Source organism: Larus michahellis, chromosome 2, assembly GCF_964199755.1.
Source record: "Larus michahellis chromosome 2, bLarMic1.1, whole genome shotgun sequence".
NCBI lineage: Eukaryota > Metazoa > Chordata > Aves > Charadriiformes > Laridae > Larus > Larus michahellis.
This window is the reverse complement of record NC_133897.1, coordinates 143,595,866-143,614,317: the sequence shown is the minus strand read 5'-3', so window position 1 is coordinate 143,614,317 and position 18,452 is coordinate 143,595,866. Positions and strand designations below refer to the sequence as shown.

Sequence of the window (18,452 nt, the reverse complement as noted above, 5' to 3'; positions counted from 1 at the left end):
ATTAGACGCAGGGCATGGCTGGACAACCATACTGAGCAGCCACCTGTTTACGTGCCCCTGACCCTGTTTATCCATTTTTTCCCCATCCTTCTTCTATCCCAAACCACTTTCATACCTCCCTTTTCTTGCCTTCGGTTCTTCCTCTAAATATCCTGTAGTATGCCTTCTGCAATCCCAAAATACTCTTCCTGGCATCTCATAATGAGTCCCACCCCCAGTAGGCAGTAGCCCCCTCCCCTTCAGTCTGCAAGGTGATCCAGGGAGAGCCTCCCCATCTCACCCCCGGCCCACTGGGCTGCTCCTGTTTCCGACAGGCCTGGGAGCAGCCGGGCTCAGTTTCTTTCATTTGGGTTACTGGGGTTCCTCTGCCCGACGCTGTTCGTCTGTGCTCCTTTCTGTCTGCGGGGAGGAGCCTTTGATCACACAACCCAGCACTGACGTTTTTCTTTCGGTCACTAAAAAGTCAAGAGACTGGGCACTGCGTAAAGTTTCAAAAGCAGAAGAGGACAGCATGGGCTGCAGAATTGAGGAATTCTGATATTGCCAGAGCCTAAACTATCTGAGGCACATTCAATTTTTTTTTCCCAGTTACGGAGGAACAACCAAGTGCATAAATTAAAACCAAAAAAAAAGGATAACCACCAGCTTTCTGCTCATAATATTAGTAAAGTGCAAAGTGTGGGGAAATAGGGAAGATTAGGTGTTTAAAAGTGATGGTTTTCATACAGCGCTTCTAACCACATAAATATTTTGTTTCTCATATTCCAGTATAATGGGCTTCAGACTATAAAATGCTTTATTTAATCTTGGCTTGAAAGCAATTCCAGCAAAGTGGACTGGTAGCAATTTTGTTAGGTGGTACGGACAAGCCAAGTCTCAGAAACTGTTCCAAACGTGCTTGTTATTCTAAATGCTAATTGATTTTTAGCAGTTAAAAGTCTCCTTTTGTTTAGTTTGAATTTCTTGTTTTGAATACGGTTTGTGTCTGCTTTGGGTTTTTTTTTTCCCCCCCTTAGAGCAAACAAGTTTATACCTAGATGTTTATAGCCTTAAGATATTTCAAACTATAATTAGATTTCCCTTTCCTTCACCCCCCTTCTGGGCTCCCTTGTTTTCAAGGCTGAACATGTTAAGCTGGAGAAGCTGTTGCCACTCTCAAACGGTGTTTGTTTCCACCCTCCGGACTCTTTTGCTCCTGTACGTCATTTTTCAAACTTAAGTTTTTGCTTTTTGTATCTGAGAGCACCTTTCCTTGCATCTGCAGGTTTTTCTCTTTCTGCCATTTGTTGATTTAGAGCACAGGGATTTAAAGCCCTGCGTGCATCTTTATGGGAAGGCTCAGCTTAAGGTGCTACGTTTCAGAGCAAACATCAGAAATGCACCCACATCTTGTTAATAAAAATCACATATTTTTATCCCGAAAGCGTGCCTGGAAGTATTATTATAGAGGCAGGCTCTTTCCTGGTGGATATTATGAAAATCCCAGCATGCCCAGGCTGTAACGCACTCGGTAAATCTGTCACGACCGACCGTCGCTGCTCCTGGCTGCAGCCCCAGCCCGCGGCCGCGCCGCTCCCCGTCTCGGGGGGCGATGACCCGGGGCGGGCGGGGAAGGGCAGGCGCTTCCCGCCGGGCACGGCGCGGCGGCCGCGGCGGCACTCCGTTCCCGGTCCCGGTCGCCGGGGAGGCTCGGCCGCCGAGAGAAGCGGCCTCTTTAAGAAGCCCCCGTGTCGGTAGCCGGAGCGAGCTGCCAAGCGCCGGGGAAGCCGAGCTTTGCCGGGAAGCCCGCGCCTGAGTGTAACCCAACCGGCTGGAGGCTCGGCCGGCCCTGATTGACAGCGGGACCGGCGCTATGCAAATGGCGGCGGGGGCCGGGGGCTCGGGCAGGGAGCTCCCCGCACACGCCGCCCGCGCCCTTCCCCGGCCCGCAGCCGCCTCACAAAGCAGTTGTTGCTTTTATTTTTCTTTTTCTCTGGGGGGGGGGACGAGGACCCACGTCGTATACGTGTAAAATCATCTCCAGCGCGGTTTCACTTTGAGATACGTGTGAGAGAGCGAGGGAGATGTGTCAGAGCTTGTTACTCGAGCTAAATTAGGTAATTTTTAGCTGGGTAACATGCTAATCTTTAAACCTTCATGTTTTTAAATCCTGCGTGTGTCTGGTCTCTTCATACAAAAGTGCGTTTTGCTTGTTTCTTCTCGTCTTCTTCAGTCTGAAGCCTTATGTAGGTCAGGCTTGGCTTAAGCAGATTTCCTGAACCTGCGTCAGCTTAAGCTGAAGGAATTTTAATAAACCCTCCCTTGTAGGCGTGGGCCTAAATGAGACTAGCCTAGTTAAGCCTGATCTTTTTCTGTTTGTGAAAAAGAGCTGAGCAGAGCTAGGGACTGCATGGTGGCTTCAGAAACGGCTTCCTTAATTCAAAGATAACAATGGTTGGGAAGGCCAGATCTTCTAATTTTACCTTATCTGAAAAGCTCGATTTGCTAAAACTCGTGAAGCCGTACGTTAAAATTCTCGAGGAACATACCAATAAGCATTCTGTAATAGTGGAAAAAAACAAATGCTGGGATATCATAGCTGATAACTACAATGCCATCGGAGTAGATCGCCCTCCTCGTACTGCACAGGGCCTGCGCACGCTGTACAAGAGGCTCAAAGAATATGCCAAACAGGAGCTATTGCAGCAAAAGGAGACTCACTCAGATTGTAAAAGCAGCATTTCCGAGCCAACCAAGAAAGTTGTGGAGATGATTCCACAGATTTCCAATGTCTGTTTAAGAGACAGGAGCGGTGTTCAAAGGTGAGACGATTCTTTTTATTTTGTTACTGAATGAAAATTATGGCGCCTCCTATCTACTCTGTAACGCTTTGCTTGTGTTCAGGCTCCTAAAGGAAATGTTTATCAGAAAAAATCCCCAAATGGGGAACAATGACAAAATAATATTGCTTTTGTTTTATGGGAAGCTTTATGGTGACTTAGCACTGCATTCTTTTTTTTTTTTTTTTTCAGCTCTTTCAAAGCCTGTTTCAGAGTCTTTGTCATACTCTGGAAAGTGAGGGTTAAGAGGGAATCAAAGAGAAATAGTAGCTCCAACCTCTACCCCTCCCCTACCTTTTAATAGGCAGATTATTCAAACACTGGCAAAGTGATGGCTATTTTCTCCTCCATTTAAGGTAACACTGCAGTCATTTTGCAACATATGGAAGTATTACCAGTTTATATAGGATTTTTAATAAAGTTAGTTCACACAGCTAAGAAACCTTACTCCTACACCTTTTTTTCTCTCATTTACTCTGACGTTTGCATGTTATGATTTAACTGATCCCAATCCTTTAAAAAATTTTTTTTTGACTCTCCACACCACAGTGCCTTTGTGAGTGGAAATGTTTTTTTAAATTAGACTTTTCTTGCATTGACGGTGGTTCCCTGAAACTGGAGTAAAGCTAATTGCAGCCTAAACTCCAAGCAGTTCTATATCATACGTTAGGTAGTTTAAATACAAAGAGAAACTGAGAGGTACAGCACTAGAAGTTTTCTTTTTTTGTAGGGTCTTTTTTTTTTTTTTTTTTACTGCTCAGTAAAGTGAGACACACTGTCTAGATTTGAGCCAGACATAATACAGGCAGGCAGCATGCAGGCTTTCTCCCACAGCTGGCTAATGCCCCTCATATCTGACTTGCAACACTCTGCTGGTTCTGTATTGGTCCTTGAGGGATCAAAAAATGCCTGGTTCAGGTTTTGGTTCCTCCAGATACAAAAACTAAGCTGGGGAGGAGGGGGGGGGAAAGTCAAATAACTCCCCATCAACCTTGAGAAAGCTCTGATTTTTCTCATTTCCCCAAGCAGATTAATGGCAAGCGAACTTTCCGTATTTTAATCAGATATACTGATAGTCGGTGCAGCAGCGTAACGCTCTAAGAAAAGCTGGCATGCGCACACACGCTGAATTGGATTCATGGTGCCACTGGTTGAACTGAATGGTAACAATTGTCTAAATCCCAACATGCCAGATGCTCTAAAAATATGCTGTTGTGGGTCCTTTGCGTAAAGAAGTCTGAAGCAACTGGGCTGTGCTGCTGCTCCTGGTGAATGCCCCTGGAGGAACCGTTCCAAAGAATTCTCTGGAACAAAACGAGGCTTTTAATTGCGCTAATAAAGGTTGCAGTGTCTTGACTACCAAGTTTTGTAAGGAGGAAAAAAAAAAAATAGTGTGAGAACTTTGGTTTGTAGATCGGCTTATAAAAAGCACTGACGCTTTTTGTGAATGATTAAGAGCTAATGATCTCCATAGTTTGTCTCCTAAAATTTAAACATTTTTTGCAGTCCCTTATGGGTCTGGGAACATTGGCTTGATTACTGCTTACCCAAAATGGTTGATCCTAGGAACAGCCAATACACTGTGCGCTGAAGGAAAAGAATATTATTTAAGAGATTATTTTTTTCCCCTGCCCAAATACACCATTATTCGATAGTTCTAATTTTAACTCTGAGTTGCATTTTACCCAAATTTTCAAAACCCTATATTGGGTTTTAACTCACCAGGATATGGCTTAGGTTTTGTAGGAGGGAAATACAAGTTAAAATGAATCCAAATTCTTAATCGCACCTTTAAGCAATTTCTAGCTCACTGTGATTAAACAAAACCTGGTGAATCATGGGTGCCTGCAGGGTTATAAACACCATCCCCCAATTGTGGTAACTGTTGTTTGTCTTTCTTTCAGTCAAGTTGTCAGAAACAACATTAGTAACCACCATACCGGCGGCTCTTTTGTTTCTCAATTCCTTCTTTCTCTCTTTGCTGTCTAATTGTTTTCCTCTTAAGAGACTGACTCTAAGTGGGGGAAAAAAGGCACCTCATCAGAGTTACCTGAAGATTTGGTAATTTTCTTAGCTCAGCGTGGATTACACTTTAAGAGATGTATTTTTCACTGTTAGGAGGCTCTAGTCCATGTTAGACTAAATCTTCCCTACCTTTCTTCTCTTTAACCTCTCTCACTTTCTCTTTCTGCTCTCTCTCTCTGTTTCCTTTTGTCATAATGACCTGTTTCTCCTGCTGGTTGTTTCCACTTTTCTCAGGCTAGAAGCTGGCCAGGAGCCAGCAAATAAGAAGGAGGGAAGCTGTATTAGAAGCTGCGGTTGTGAAGAGAGGGAAACCCAGAATTACAGTCAGTGCTGGGGAAAACAAGTGAAAATTTGTGTGCAGGATAATACTTCCGATGCTCAATGAGAGGAGTAAAAGGAATGCGAGAAAGAGGTATACAGGACAAGGCGAAGCTTTGTGGCATGAGGAGGAGGGAGTAAAGTGATATAATTGTTACTCTATAGGCAGCTCAGGTAACAGTCAATAGAATTAAGATTATCCTGGCGTTTTCTTTGGGGAATAAATGAAAGGTCTGTTTTAAATACCTGCTTCACATGGGCCTTTTTTAAAAAAAACCCACAAATCTTTAATTAAAATAGTTTGGGTGATTGACAAGGTTATTTTTTGGAAAATATATTGCTCTGACCCTGTTGAACATTTTTATAATTGAATATTGAGAAACTTCATGCTTTTATTCTAGAAATTGCACTTTCGTGTTAATGGATGGCAGGTTAGATCAGGGTCCTTTGGAAATTGCAACCATGACTACTTCTTTCTTTTAAACCAAGAGTTTTGAAGACCGTGGGAGATGCAGAAGAAATGATCATGTCATCTTTTGATTAAGGAGTTAGTGTATTTATGCAAGAAGTAGGATGTACAAATTAAATTTCTCCTTTGCTTCTGGGAATTCGAACCCACATCTATTGCTAACCAGGACAGTGTTTTAATAATCAGATAGTGTTTCTCAATTTGTGGATTGTAGGGCTCCCAAGGAGTTTAAACTCAGGTCCTCCAGGCTTGGGGAGCATCTGTGAATGTTACATTAACCATGGATCCACTCACTGCCTTTAGCTGGTAGCAGCAGCTCAGTTCTTCAAGGATTGGGGAATGTCTTGTATCTGCAACCACCAGTTAGTTATAGCCTCTGTTTTAGACACTCATGGCCACGATGGTGCACCATTTTCGGTATCAGTACCAAGTTAATATATTCCTGTTCCCATGTTACATTATACTGCCTTCCCGGTTATGCTGAAAGTATTCTTTGTAGATCTGTACTGTAAAATAGATCAAGAAGCTGATCTGGCTTTAAAAAGCGTTACCTGAATAAAGGAGTGATGTGCAGAAGTGTAGTGCTTCAAACACGGCTGATGGTAGAGAAGTGGCAGGAACAGCTTGAACCATTATTACCATCAAAGCCAATGTAATGTCAAATCATGATTTGAGGTGCTGCTGACTCAGGGGTTTACACAAAGACAGATGAGTCAAGTGGGCGTTGTACTTTCAAAAAGAAATGCACAGAACTATGGACTGCTCTTAATGGAAACGTTTCTCTGTCTTTTCTTGAAGCTTCAGAAGAATACTGAGATCACCAATTCAAAGAGAAGGAGCAAGGATTAGCTTGATTCCCTAATCTACTGGCAGGGTCCTCATTTGGGCTCTGATTTCTTCTCCCGAGGCTCTGTGTCATTTTTTTCAGTGCCTGTTTTATATAAAAACCCCAAATACTTGGCTGCACGAGTTGGAAACACATTAGAATACATTAGAACAGGATGAGATTAATAAGTTTGGGAGATGGAAATGTTTCTGCCACAGTCCACTCAATCTAAATTTATGCCCTTTTAAAATTACATTATACATTATATAAACCCTTTCCTCTGTCACTGCTTTCTTTTTGTTCTCATTTGTCACTAATAGCCCTTCTTGCTTCTCCAGTGTCAGAAGAAGGGCCTGCCAGGATAGTTCTCTGTCAGCTGTGCTGTCTTTATCGTGATAGAATCTGAATATGACAGGGCCGTGTGCATGTGGTGGAACGAAGGAGTGGTCCAGGTGGTGTTCATGTAATGAAGTAGAGTCCCAGGCATAGACAGCAGAGCAGCATTTCAAATGAAGCTTTGGTTACTTACAGCTAAGCTTTTTAAAAATAGCTTTTAATGGATTATTTAAATATGATTTTGTGTGTTCTAGTGCTAGTATCGATAAAGAAACAATTGCTGGTACCAGTTCACCTCAGGCAATGTTGGATCACCATCCCGCGACAGTCATGATGGAGTTGCAATCGGAAGAGGATGTCAAACCTCCTCCTTCTTTGATTATAGACTCACAGCAAAATGAGAGCTTAGAACAAGAGGAAGAACACCAGCTGGTGCACATTATGGAAAGGTCTCCTTCAACATCAGTATCTTCAGTTGATATGAGAGTGATGATGTCTCCCTCTCCTGTACCAAGAAGAGATGAGTTTTTTAGGCTTGAGGTTGGAGAACGCTTTAGACCAATGTGTGGGTATGACCCACAGATGTTACAAATGCTGAAAGAAGAGCATCAGATAATACTAGAAAATCAAAGAAAAATTGGTCTTTATGTCCAGGAAAAAAGGGATGGTTTGAAAAGAAAGCAGCAACTGGAAGAAGAACTGTTGCGAACAAAAATTAAAGTAGAGAAGCTGAAGGCAATACGACTACGCCGTGATCTGCCAGAATACAGCAATATCTAAATATTTTATTACTTCTGTCATATTCTTTGAAATACTTAATAATAAATGCTTTTGCCCTAGCAAAATTGTTCCTTATGTTAATATGGATGGATCAAAATCTGGGCTTGAGAGATGAAAGCATCTTTTCCATGTTGTTGTTTGTGTAGCTTGGAACAATACCTTGTATGGATTTGAATGCACCAACTCTTCTGGTCTGAAGTATAATCAAATCCTGTATATTTAAGTGTTTAGGCTGATAAAAGTCCAAACCTTTAAAATATTTCCACTTATCTCTATTAGAGTTGTGGTGAGCTAATGGAAAATTAGCTCTGCTCTTTTTAAAAATTTTGACCATATGCGTTATTTTTTCAAATAATTACCTATCCTTTAATATGTTATTGAAGTTACAAGTTAATAAATACATATTAAAAGGAGGAATAAGAGGCTATGTTTAAATGTCCTATTCTTTTCAAGTTGGTAAATCTTATGACAGTGGTGAGATTTTGCTGATATATCGGCTTGGAAAACAAAATTACTGGATTGTTATATTTTTGTAATGTTCAGTAGACAGTTGAATAAATGTACATCTTTAAAAAAGTTAATACATCTAATTGTTTCCAGTGGAGGAGTGTTTCCATAGGACGTTATCAAAATAGAGACAATGAATGCAACGCTTGGTTTTTAAAACTGCATGCATGTGTAATTTGTGTGTACAGTTACCATGATCGTATATTCAGTTATAGTAATTATACTGGTGATCAACCACAAAAATGTCTAATTTCCTCATTTGCATGCATAATTACTACAGTGCATGTGCAACCAAGACAGTTGCAGGTGCCTTTGATCAATATCACTATGACTATAAGCTACCGAAATGAAACAGTTTCTGTATGTAAGTAAAATGTGACTTGAAATCAACGGAAGATTCTTTGTTATTCTGGGTACTTTTTATAAATGCTGTTGTTCTGGTCTTTTGATTAGTTTCAAATAAAAAGCCCAAAATAAAAAAGAAATTGATTCTTCTGTCTGTCCATGTAGCAGCCATTTCCTCTGCAGTTACAATCAACGTTCATAACTGGAAGAAAAATAACCTGGAAAGCATAAGTCCCAGATGATTCAGTTCTTCATAATTCTTGGTCTCCTGCGTGTTATGAATGGATCCACGATTGCCTTAGACCTCTGGCTCCTTGTTCCCTGTAACAATACTTTCTCCTTCCTCTAACCTTTAGCACAAGAAAAGGAAATTAAGTACAGCATCAAGGAAAAAGAGACAACAAAGGAGATGTAATTCCTCCTTTCCCTCCCATCTCAGAGGGCCCCAACAACAAAAAGAAGAAAAGCAATAGGAAGGGGAATATTTCTTCCTGCAGCTGCTTGTAACTGTTGCTCCTGTCACCACTGTTTTCCCAAATTTGCTTCCTTCTCCATTCCCAGAGAACCTCAGCGTGCGAGGATGGGGCACAGGTCTGCATCAGCGGGCTCTGAATGAGGTAAGCCTCGCACCTCCTTGTCGGTCTTCTGAGTGCATCACGTTACCATTGTAGTCACAGGGATAAATGCTTATTAAAAACTGAAGGCTGGGAGCATGTAAATGTAATTGAGGGGCTACTGGAGCTTAACGAATTGTAGTTAAAATTTTACAGTAGTGATATGAGAGAAATAAACTTGACTCTCAGTGCCCAGGATAACTTTTACAGGTTACAGGTGGAAAGAGTAGAGGAAACAAGTCTTCTGTTTATAAACTGAGGAAAAATACACACAGTGAAAACAGATGTCGTCAATATGGAATTCCCCAATACTTTTCCAGTTGTTTTCGCAGAGAAGAGAGCACTGTAAGCGTTTGTTCTGTTGGGAATTTTTGCTTGCGCTGAAAATGATGATGCCTGAATAAGTGGCCTCTGTTTCTGTACAGTCCTTGGCTTTATGCTGTATTTTTCAGTTGAACGACATCGATCTGTTTTTGTATAGCTGGAAACGCTTCAATGAGATACTCACTTCCCTGAGTTTGCAAGAGTCTAAATATTGGCTTTAATAAATAAATAAGGATTTTATTTGTTCTACTTTGCTATCGGAAATGTGGACTCTTAGAAATGGAAACAGTACTAAATTCTCTGCGCTCGTCTTAATTTGGAAATGCCTGATCTTACCTTTCAGTTGAATATCAGAATTATGGTTTCCAGTGGTAAGGAGTTAGTTTCTGTTTGTTGTTAGTGGCCTTATATGTTATGAAAATAAATTTTTAATAGTTTAGAAAATAATTCTGATATGGCTCATTGTCTTGGCAGTGGTTTTGAATTACAGCTACTCTTATGTTGGCCATCAAAGTGCTCTAGAGACTTTAGAATATTTTCTGTTGAATTCTCCGTTCTCCTTGAGCTACATGAAGAGGTAACCTCCAGGGTTTCTATTGGCATGGTAGTTTTATTTCAAGGACTAGAACCAGAGGAATTTCCAGTTGTTGCAGTCCTTTCTGAACTGAAAGACAAAGTAGTTGCACAAATAGGACTTTGGGTACATCAGTGTCTCCCTTGTATTCTTGATATTGGAAGGGGAGGGATGCAAATGAGTAAAGAAATAATAAAATACACCGGCCTGGTCAGAACTGTCTCCCTATAATCAGTGTTCTCCTGTGTTTGGTTATTCTGTCTTTGTCTCATTTCTTAGTGGAAGGCCTTTCATTCTTTTCTGTGGGCAGCACCTCTAGTTCAGACATCTCTCATGCTTCTCGTTTCCTTTGTTCTCAGTTGTGTTTCTTTTGGGTTTTGGGGGAGCCTGGGCTGAGGGGGAGAAATCTCTTGAGTCTCTGTGTAGCTCGCGTGTTTCTATACCAGTGACATGACATTTATCTCCTTTCACTACACAAATGTTTTCTCCTTCAGTGACATTATATTGCTCCATCAGTGCAATACGGTGACGATTATATATTATACCTCTCCTTGCTGGTGGCTCTGCATGTCATTCACACCCCATATCTGCTTTACAGTATCAGGTTATCTGTCTGAGCCAGACTTCTCACTTCTCAGTGCCTGTTCCTGTTTTTTTTCTGTGTATTCCTAATGTGGATACATGCACCACAGCTGTGGCTAGTCCTTCTGGACCTTGAAGTGCTATGAATTTTTACTGTTCCAGCAAATGATATTTCATGAGCATGTGTGAAAGGAATGGTAGGAAGCCTGTCCCTCCTTCACCCCCGTTTTATACTCTTATTCCCTTCACTACATCTGGCAGTGCCATTCCCTGTCTGCGTGTTCATAATGTACGTAGTACAAGCAGAGTAATTTTAGGCAAGGACAAATTTTCACCATATGTTCATGTCCTTCTACTAAGATAACTGAAATAAACAGGCTCCAGGAGTACTTTTAATTCCCAACATCTAATTGATTTATGTTTAGGATTAGAGTAAAAAACTGTAACTGGGATAACTTTGTGGTAATTGTGATAGCATCTTATGTAACTTCATTTATCTGAGTAATTGTCTAATGATCAGTCTATAATTTTTGTCATCTGTTCCCTAATTACCTTGCTTTTTTGTCCCTTCCCGCTTTCCCCCGTAAGCTTTTGACTCCTGTGTAATCATCTTGGTTGATGCACTTGCCTTAGATCAGAATTCTTATCAGGTAAAAATGGTAGGAGAGAGATGTACTCCAAGACCAAGAGAGATTACTAGTAGCTAATCTTGCTTGCCATACTCCTGTTTTCTAACATCTTCCACCTCACTAGCTAATTCATTTATTTAATTTATATTTCTACATATTTTCTGGCTTTGGATATTTTTCCTCCATATGATGAAAATGCATGGACTAGGGCTTGCATGTCATCTTCTTTGGTCATACTTTGTGTCCACTGGATTTCCAATAGGCAAAGCCACTAAGTTGCTTGTAATTATGACAGAGTTGTTCTAAGTAGGAGGAGCAAATGGGGAATTGTGGTACCCAGGCTGGCTGGCTAAGCTGTCTTTTAAAAATTTCTTGTATCTTATTTTAAAGTGCTTTAGGATGGTTCCATATGAATTTTAACTTCGGTGAAATCATAAAAAGGTTATTCAGGAGGATGATAAAGTGTTGTTTTCGTAGCATGTTGATTACTTTTCTATTTTGCACATGAAAATCAAGAGAAACCTTTTAAAAAGAATGCCTTTTAGCATTTTTCAAGGTTTTAAAATACATGAAATGTAGCTTCTCAGTGTGTATTCCTAACAAGTCATGCTTTTATTCTGTTTTTAAATATCCAGGTCTTAAATAATTTGAAAAATCTCATTGTCTAAGTCTTGGATTTAAAAAAAAGAGTGTGCTGCTTACGGTCGTTAACATAATAGTCTGTTAGCTGGGTGTGTAACACATGAGAAAATGTCAGTCATTCTGTGACTTATGTTTCTGTGTTTTACCTCCGCTAAAAATGAAAGCGTTCACCTTGAGGTCAGCCAAGTTGCCTGTGTGGTGATGGTTGCTCTTAAATGGCATTCAGTGAGTCTGGGCAAAGTTTCCTCCATAATAAAAGATACAATTTCCTGAAGTTTTATTGAAGACTAGCTAAAAAAATTAGTCTCTGTGAATTCTTTCTTGTAAAACCTACAGTTGTTCAGCGCTAAAGTAGTCAAAAACCTCACTTGTGATTCGTGGGTAGGAGGGGGTGGATAAGGGTCAGAGAACCCGGGGAAAGCTCAGCCATCTGCAGGCACTGGCATTCCCCACTGCCTCTGCCTTTTTTCTGTGCAGGGGGATTTCACACTATTTTATCCTGGTGATTACACAGAACGATTTGTTGATGTATCCAAACATCTCTGAGTGAATGTAACACCTTGTTTGACTCTGTATTATTCACACAAGAAGAATATCATTTAATTTTCATTGAATACTTAATCAGCAGTTACTCCACATGATTTATGACTTTTATTTGCTGTTTAGCAAAACTGCAGACTTGAAAAATCCTACTTTATTTTTTGTATTTTACGTATGCAAATAGAATTTTTAAAAAATTAAGTCCTTGTTTCCTGGCTGTTTCCTCTTGGCTCTTGATTTTCATCTATAGTTAACATAATCACAATAATTAGCATAATTTAACATAAATGTCAGCTAAAAAATATTTCCTCTGGATTATGCTGCTCCTCAATACTAAGTTGATGTCAGGAACCCAGTTTGGTTAAGGCGCCGTCATTTTTTTTTACAGTATTCTGTGTGGTGCCATTTGCTTACTTAGTATGTCTTTGTATGGTCCTTGTCTATATTGCGAATGCTTTCTCAAAAATGTCAGTTTTTAAAGCTCAGAACTTTCTGCATGCTTGAAATAAGTAAATCAATTTATAAATTCCTCATTTCTTTCCCCTTTAATTTAGCAGTGAAACAATAAGACAAAATGTTTATCTTGTTTGGGGATGGGGAGGAGGGATTTTGGACTGCCTGTGGCTAGTTACTACAACGTTATTTGTTTCCTCTATCGTATCTGATAAAACCTGATGGAATAGTCTCAGGTTGTATCTATTATTAATCATTGAAGATGTCATGTGAAAGAAAGTAATTTATCATAACTCTACAGCACTTTGCAGGTAAATTTTACTTAGCTCACTTGTTGATACTGTTAAGAATACCATTCTGTCAAGTCTAGAAATGTTTGTGTGGCGTGTACCAGAAATACAGAAGTAAAATTGGGTATGTATAACATTACTATTACTGTTGATAACATTCTCTGTCATAATATGGCATTCAACTGTAAGCCAAACCACATTATTTTTGACTTGTAAACTCTGCAAATTTCACCCAGGTGATGTTTGCGTTGTTTTGCATTGTAAGGAAGCTGTGGCAGTAGGTTGTACATCATCATGGACTTCCAGGTGACATTGGTAGCATCAACTGTCAGTTTGGCTGGACCACTTTATAGCTTCTCAGGCTATGATTTGTTTGTTCTAGATATGTATTTGTGCTTGTTTATGTCTTTTTGAAGTAGCTCAGCTTTTTTTCTGTGAAGCAGATTGAGGGGAGAATACGCTGGTTTGGATGTATTGAATTTTTATGATGTTCCCTTGGTAGCGTTCTAGTTTCTGTGCTTTTGAAAAAATACTTGAAATTTGGCACCACGCTGGTCTTTGGCCATTCCTCTAAAACCTCACTCAGGTTTGTCTAATTCATAAGTCATTGACAAACACAGAATTTGGTAATTTTCAGTACAAGTTTGTTATACTTCAGATATAGTCCCTAATTGAATTCTTAGGAGAGCCTGACCAACCTGGGCACATTGCAGTGTTGAGAGGAGAACAGCGATTTCTCAGCTGTGAACACCTTGAATGAAAGCAAGAAAATGTGTTCCTAGTTTTGCCGCTAACAGGCCAGGCAGCCTCGGTGAGGAAGCTGCTTTGTTTAGATCCAGAAGTTAAATATATTTTGAGAGTTTCAGATACTTTAGCTCTGAAGCTATAGTGGGCATCTATGAAGTTTGCTTTTCAGATGAAATATAGTAGAAATAAATATGATATTTTTAAAAATCTCATCCTTCTCTGAGGAGTATGTACATGTACATATATACATACACACACACACATCCCCAATGATATATGTGTACGGTAAGTTGCTAAGAAGAGCTGCGCGCACTGCAGAGGCTTTCAAGCGACGTGAAGGGTCAAAGGAGCCCTTTGGGAACCGCAAGTGGACCCAGTCTGCTGACGGAAAGCTGCCACATCGCCACGTGTTCTAGTATTTCCTTATATAAGTGGTCGGCTCAGGACGAAAAATAGGCAAGTTTGACACAAAGTAAGACTCCATTAAAAGCATCCTGAATTTACGGCTCTCTGCAGGGAATCATCTTATTAATTTGCATTAGAATGTCTATGCAATTTAAGTTGTAGTTGATTTTCTTAGACGCAAGAATCAGTAAAGGCAGCACAGTAAGCATTGCTTACCTCCACAAGGATGAATTTCTCCTCTTCCCTCCTCCCTCATCTTCCCTGGTCCAGTTTTGCCTTCCTAGTAAGAATTACAACTAGAGCTCTAGGTTTTTGTGCTTGGGCCATAAATATTACTTTTCTGCTTGGACTACTGAATGGATTACATTTATGTACATCAAAGTTATGTGACTTGATTGGAGAGATTACTCTTCCCCTTTCCAAATATTTCGTCAGCCACTCTGCAAGTAATCATTGCTGCATAACACATGAAAATTCTCAAAAATATGACTCATCCTTTGTGTGCCTCTTTCCAGGGTAAGGTCATAAATTTTAAACAGTCCTGTTTAAATAATTTAGGATGGGAATATATTGTGTTTCATGCTTATGACAGTGGGCATAAGTTTTATTGATTATTTTTATTTTAAGGACTCTTTATTATAATCCAGGAAAATCAAAGATGGCCATTAACAGACACAAACAGTACATTAAAATGGTTTTCCTTCCAATATGTGCTAAAACAGATGTTAATATGAAGGATACGTAATCTTAATAAATCCCTTTCTGCCTGCTTGCTGTTTGTTACAGATCTAAAAGTCTTTGCCTTTTAGGAACAGAGATTTTGTACAGCACAGAAATACAGTTTTATTTTTAATAAAAAACAGTAGAAGCAATAGCAAATGCTTAAGAGGATGCCAAGCTTTATATTTTCAAAGTATCACATATGGATTTAGCCGCGTACCTTCCATTAAAATTTGGACACAAAAGGATGCATACTTACATCTGTGCAAGCTAATTCAAAAATTGACTGCTCTTTGAGATGGCTACAATTAGCCCACGATTGTGTAATAGTCTAATATCTATTTCTTAGTAATTTGGAATTTTTGGTAATTTAAATATTTGGAATTTTTCCACTTATATCCCATTTAGACTATCATTTATAGCAATAGCATTCAATGTCATGACTTTTGCATTTATTTTTTTAAGTAAAAGAGCCTTTACTTCACAAATTAATCAAAACAACTTTCAGTGTGGTAGGCAACATTTAGAAGTGTAGTGAACAGTCAACCTGGATGGCATTTGGCTGGCTCCAATATTTTACTGAGGTGATCTGGCTCCCTGCACCGAATGATGCCTGCAGCCTTTCAGAATCCTCGATGCTGCTTTTTCCTTTGATAATAGGACTCGCACATCTATTTCTGTGGACTTGACAGAAGCTTTCAGCTTAGTTCATTAAATTTTTACAGTGCTAGCTGGAGTCAGTTGGATTTTTAGACAGTTGAGAGGTTTAGGAAGAATAGTTTTCTACCATGGAGCTATAATTTTGAAAGTATGTGCTCTCCATCCTCCCTTCTCTGCAGTTGATACCCTTAAGAGGTAAATGTTTCATTAAATGGTGCTGAGAGGATTGTTCCTACTTGTTCAAATTAAGTACATCTACCATCTCTATTATTGTGTATAGAAGGTTCCTATTTAAAAAGAAAATTAAGGTTACAAACTCAAGTACCCCAAAACTTGCAAATACGCACAACCTGAATTCAGCTGTCTCATGCTGTTGAGTATAGTCATTAATTACATGATTATGGATTATATTTCTGTAGGCTTCCTTGCCAATTTCAGTTCACAGAATGGACTGTATCCACTTAGTGAACTACTGTTCAGCATTTTCTTTCCACCTGTTTGTTCAGTTACAGACTTAAGCCTTATTTTCAGCACACTGTTCAAACTGTTTTGAATTAATTATCTAATGTTTTTTTACTCTGGTGCCCATCGTGATAGTATCTGAGTGCTTCACAGAGGTAATTATGTTTCACAACATCCTTGTGAGATAAGAGGTTGGTATAATCTCCACTTTCTAGGAGATAATGCAGGAGTTGAGGCGCAGAGAGAATAAACCCAAAAAGCCCCGTTATAACCGAAGATGCAGAGTGAATCAGCTAGGACTGCATTATCTCAGTGCTTTAGAATACCATACAGCTAATCTTTCCAAACCACAACTTCCATTTTCACCCATGAGTGTTCTCTATTTCTACAAATGAAACTGAATCACAAGTCAGGCACTCGGACAAATCTTTAAAGCTGAAAAGTTGGGGTTAAATGACTTTCCTTGCACTACAGAGGAACTCTAGAAGACATGCAGGTAAGATCCCGTTCTCTAAGGCACTGTTCACCTTATCTAACCACCAGAGCCGACGTTCTGTCCTTGCAGACTCGGCCTCCCTCATCACACACCTTTTGCAGTTTGCAGCAAAGCAGCTGAGGGATGGCGTAGGCAGCAGCAGCCTCTTTTTTCCTGCCGCTGCCGAGCAGTTCAGTTCTTGGCACTTGAGTGAGCAGGAGGTCCCACGGCAGTGTGGAGCAGCATGTTTTCTGTAAAGACTTTACCATTAATGCAGACGCACAATGGGGCAGATCAGGTCACCGGAACTGTCTTATTTTTGACATCTCCAAACTTTGCTCGACTTCACAACCTTAAAACTATTCACTTAGTGGAAGCTGGGGTTTGGGGCATGGGGTGGGGGTGTGACCTAGTTTTGTATCATGGGGTTGTAGATGTTAATCTTTTGGCTTTTAGAGCAAATTAACATTTCTAAACAGATTATTCCATATAATTTGATGTTTTCATCTATGTAAGACAGGGAAGGTTGAAAGTCTTATCTTTACCCTTTGGGATAATAAGTGAATGACTGCATTAGGAGGTCACTGAAGTCAGTGTAGACTGTTAATACAGTGGCATGCAGTGAATTGCCCAGTGAGTTTTGCGTGTGTTTGCTGTCAGCAAAAAACTGAAAGAATGAAATTTTTTCAGGTTGAAGAGCAGAAAGTGCCAAAGGGACTTGGGGGAAAATAATATGATGACCCAAGCTTTAGCTCCTGCTTTGCCTTCACCAACTAGTCCACTAGAAATTATTTGCCCAATTCTGGGTCCTCCACCAGTCCCAAACTCAGAAATGATTTGGGTTAGTCTTGCAGGGTACGATCAGTCAATTGGACCCAGTTGAAAAGCTTAATTGCCTCCATCTTTTATGTTGCACCCAAATCTCCCCCTGCTCTCCTTCCCCAGCCCTACCCACAGGGAGAGCAGCTGTTGAATCCCATTCTGTAAAATTATGTGGAACAGTGTAACAATTATAGTAGTTTTATGTTGACTACCTTTATGTTGACTACCCCACCAGACGTGGGGGCAGGGAGAACAGCAAGCTTTACCAGGAGGTTGGGTTGCTGTGAGTGCCCTTCTGGGCTCACCTGCTTGACATCTTTTATGTTGCAACGCCATGTTGTCCTTAGCTGGTTTTTTCCACTGTAACTTTTCGCTTTATTTTCCCTGTCACTGTCTAATCAGCTCCTGTTCTTATTTCTTCCCCTCAGGTCTTGTCTTGATTTCCTTTGGTGGCTTCCAGCCATGTGTTATTTAGTGAACTTTGAGTTTTGAGGGTCAGAGATGAGGGCAGTAAGTTTTTCTTGGGCCAGTTCCTGCTCAGAAAATCCCAACTCTCTCTCTGCTGCTTGACTTTTATACTGGACTTCAGTCCCGGTCTGTCCCAGGTATTTTCCCCATCCCTTCTCCTAAAATAATGTGTTGTCAAATAATGTGTTGTCTTTTACTCACTGCTTACTTTCTAGCCTTTCCCTGTCTTGCTCTGATTCCAGTTCTGACTTAAGGTCTTTTACCTGGTTGTCAGTTGTCTACTGGTTTAACATCAGCCTTCCCTTCCAGCAGTCGTCTTTCTTTTCAGACTGCCTCTCACTAATTGCTCTTCCTTGTAGCTGGTCCTTGTTCCCTCTGCCATCTTTCCCTTGTGGTGTCAGGGGGGAGATGATGTCTCCAAAGGAGAGGGACCAGGAGAAATTCCCTGCTGGCGCGCTTGGAAGAAACCCAGCTTTGGTCTGAGCAGTGAGAGCTGTGACTACAGAGAAGGCTATTCTCGGCCTCAGTTAGAGCACGTCCAGTGTGTAATCCTCAGGAAATTAAGCTGCAGAGAATGTGCAAACTGCATTTATCTCCAAGAGCTTTCAGGAATGGAAAAA

The 18,452-nt window shown here is 40.3% G+C and overlaps 2 protein-coding genes across 2 annotated transcripts in view; both read left to right on the top strand.

Moving 5' to 3' along the window:
* Window positions 1-18,452, top strand: part of RAD54B (RAD54 homolog B) — a 67,969-nt gene that overhangs the window by 17,589 nt on the left and 31,928 nt on the right. The gene's annotated exons all lie outside the window — the stretch shown is intronic.
* On the top strand, window positions 1,579-8,574 carry FSBP (fibrinogen silencer binding protein). The gene is made up of 2 exons (XM_074577437.1): window positions 1,579-2,801; window positions 7,048-8,574. The coding sequence occupies exons 1-2, from the start codon at window positions 2,431-2,433 to the stop codon at window positions 7,571-7,573; spliced, it is 897 nt and encodes a 298-aa protein (XP_074433538.1). The 5' UTR covers window positions 1,579-2,430; the 3' UTR covers window positions 7,574-8,574.

What these genes read in the sequence shown, in the direction of transcription:
- FSBP (XM_074577437.1), top strand. Translation starts at nt 2,431, where the DNA reads ATGGTTGGGAAGGCCAGATCTTCTAATTTTACCTTATCTGAAAAGCTC. An exon ending in GACAGGAGCGGTGTTCAAAG is followed by an intron (nt 2,802 to 7,047) that starts GTGAGACGATTC and finishes TGTGTGTTCTAG; the next exon opens with TGCTAGTATCGATAAAGAAA.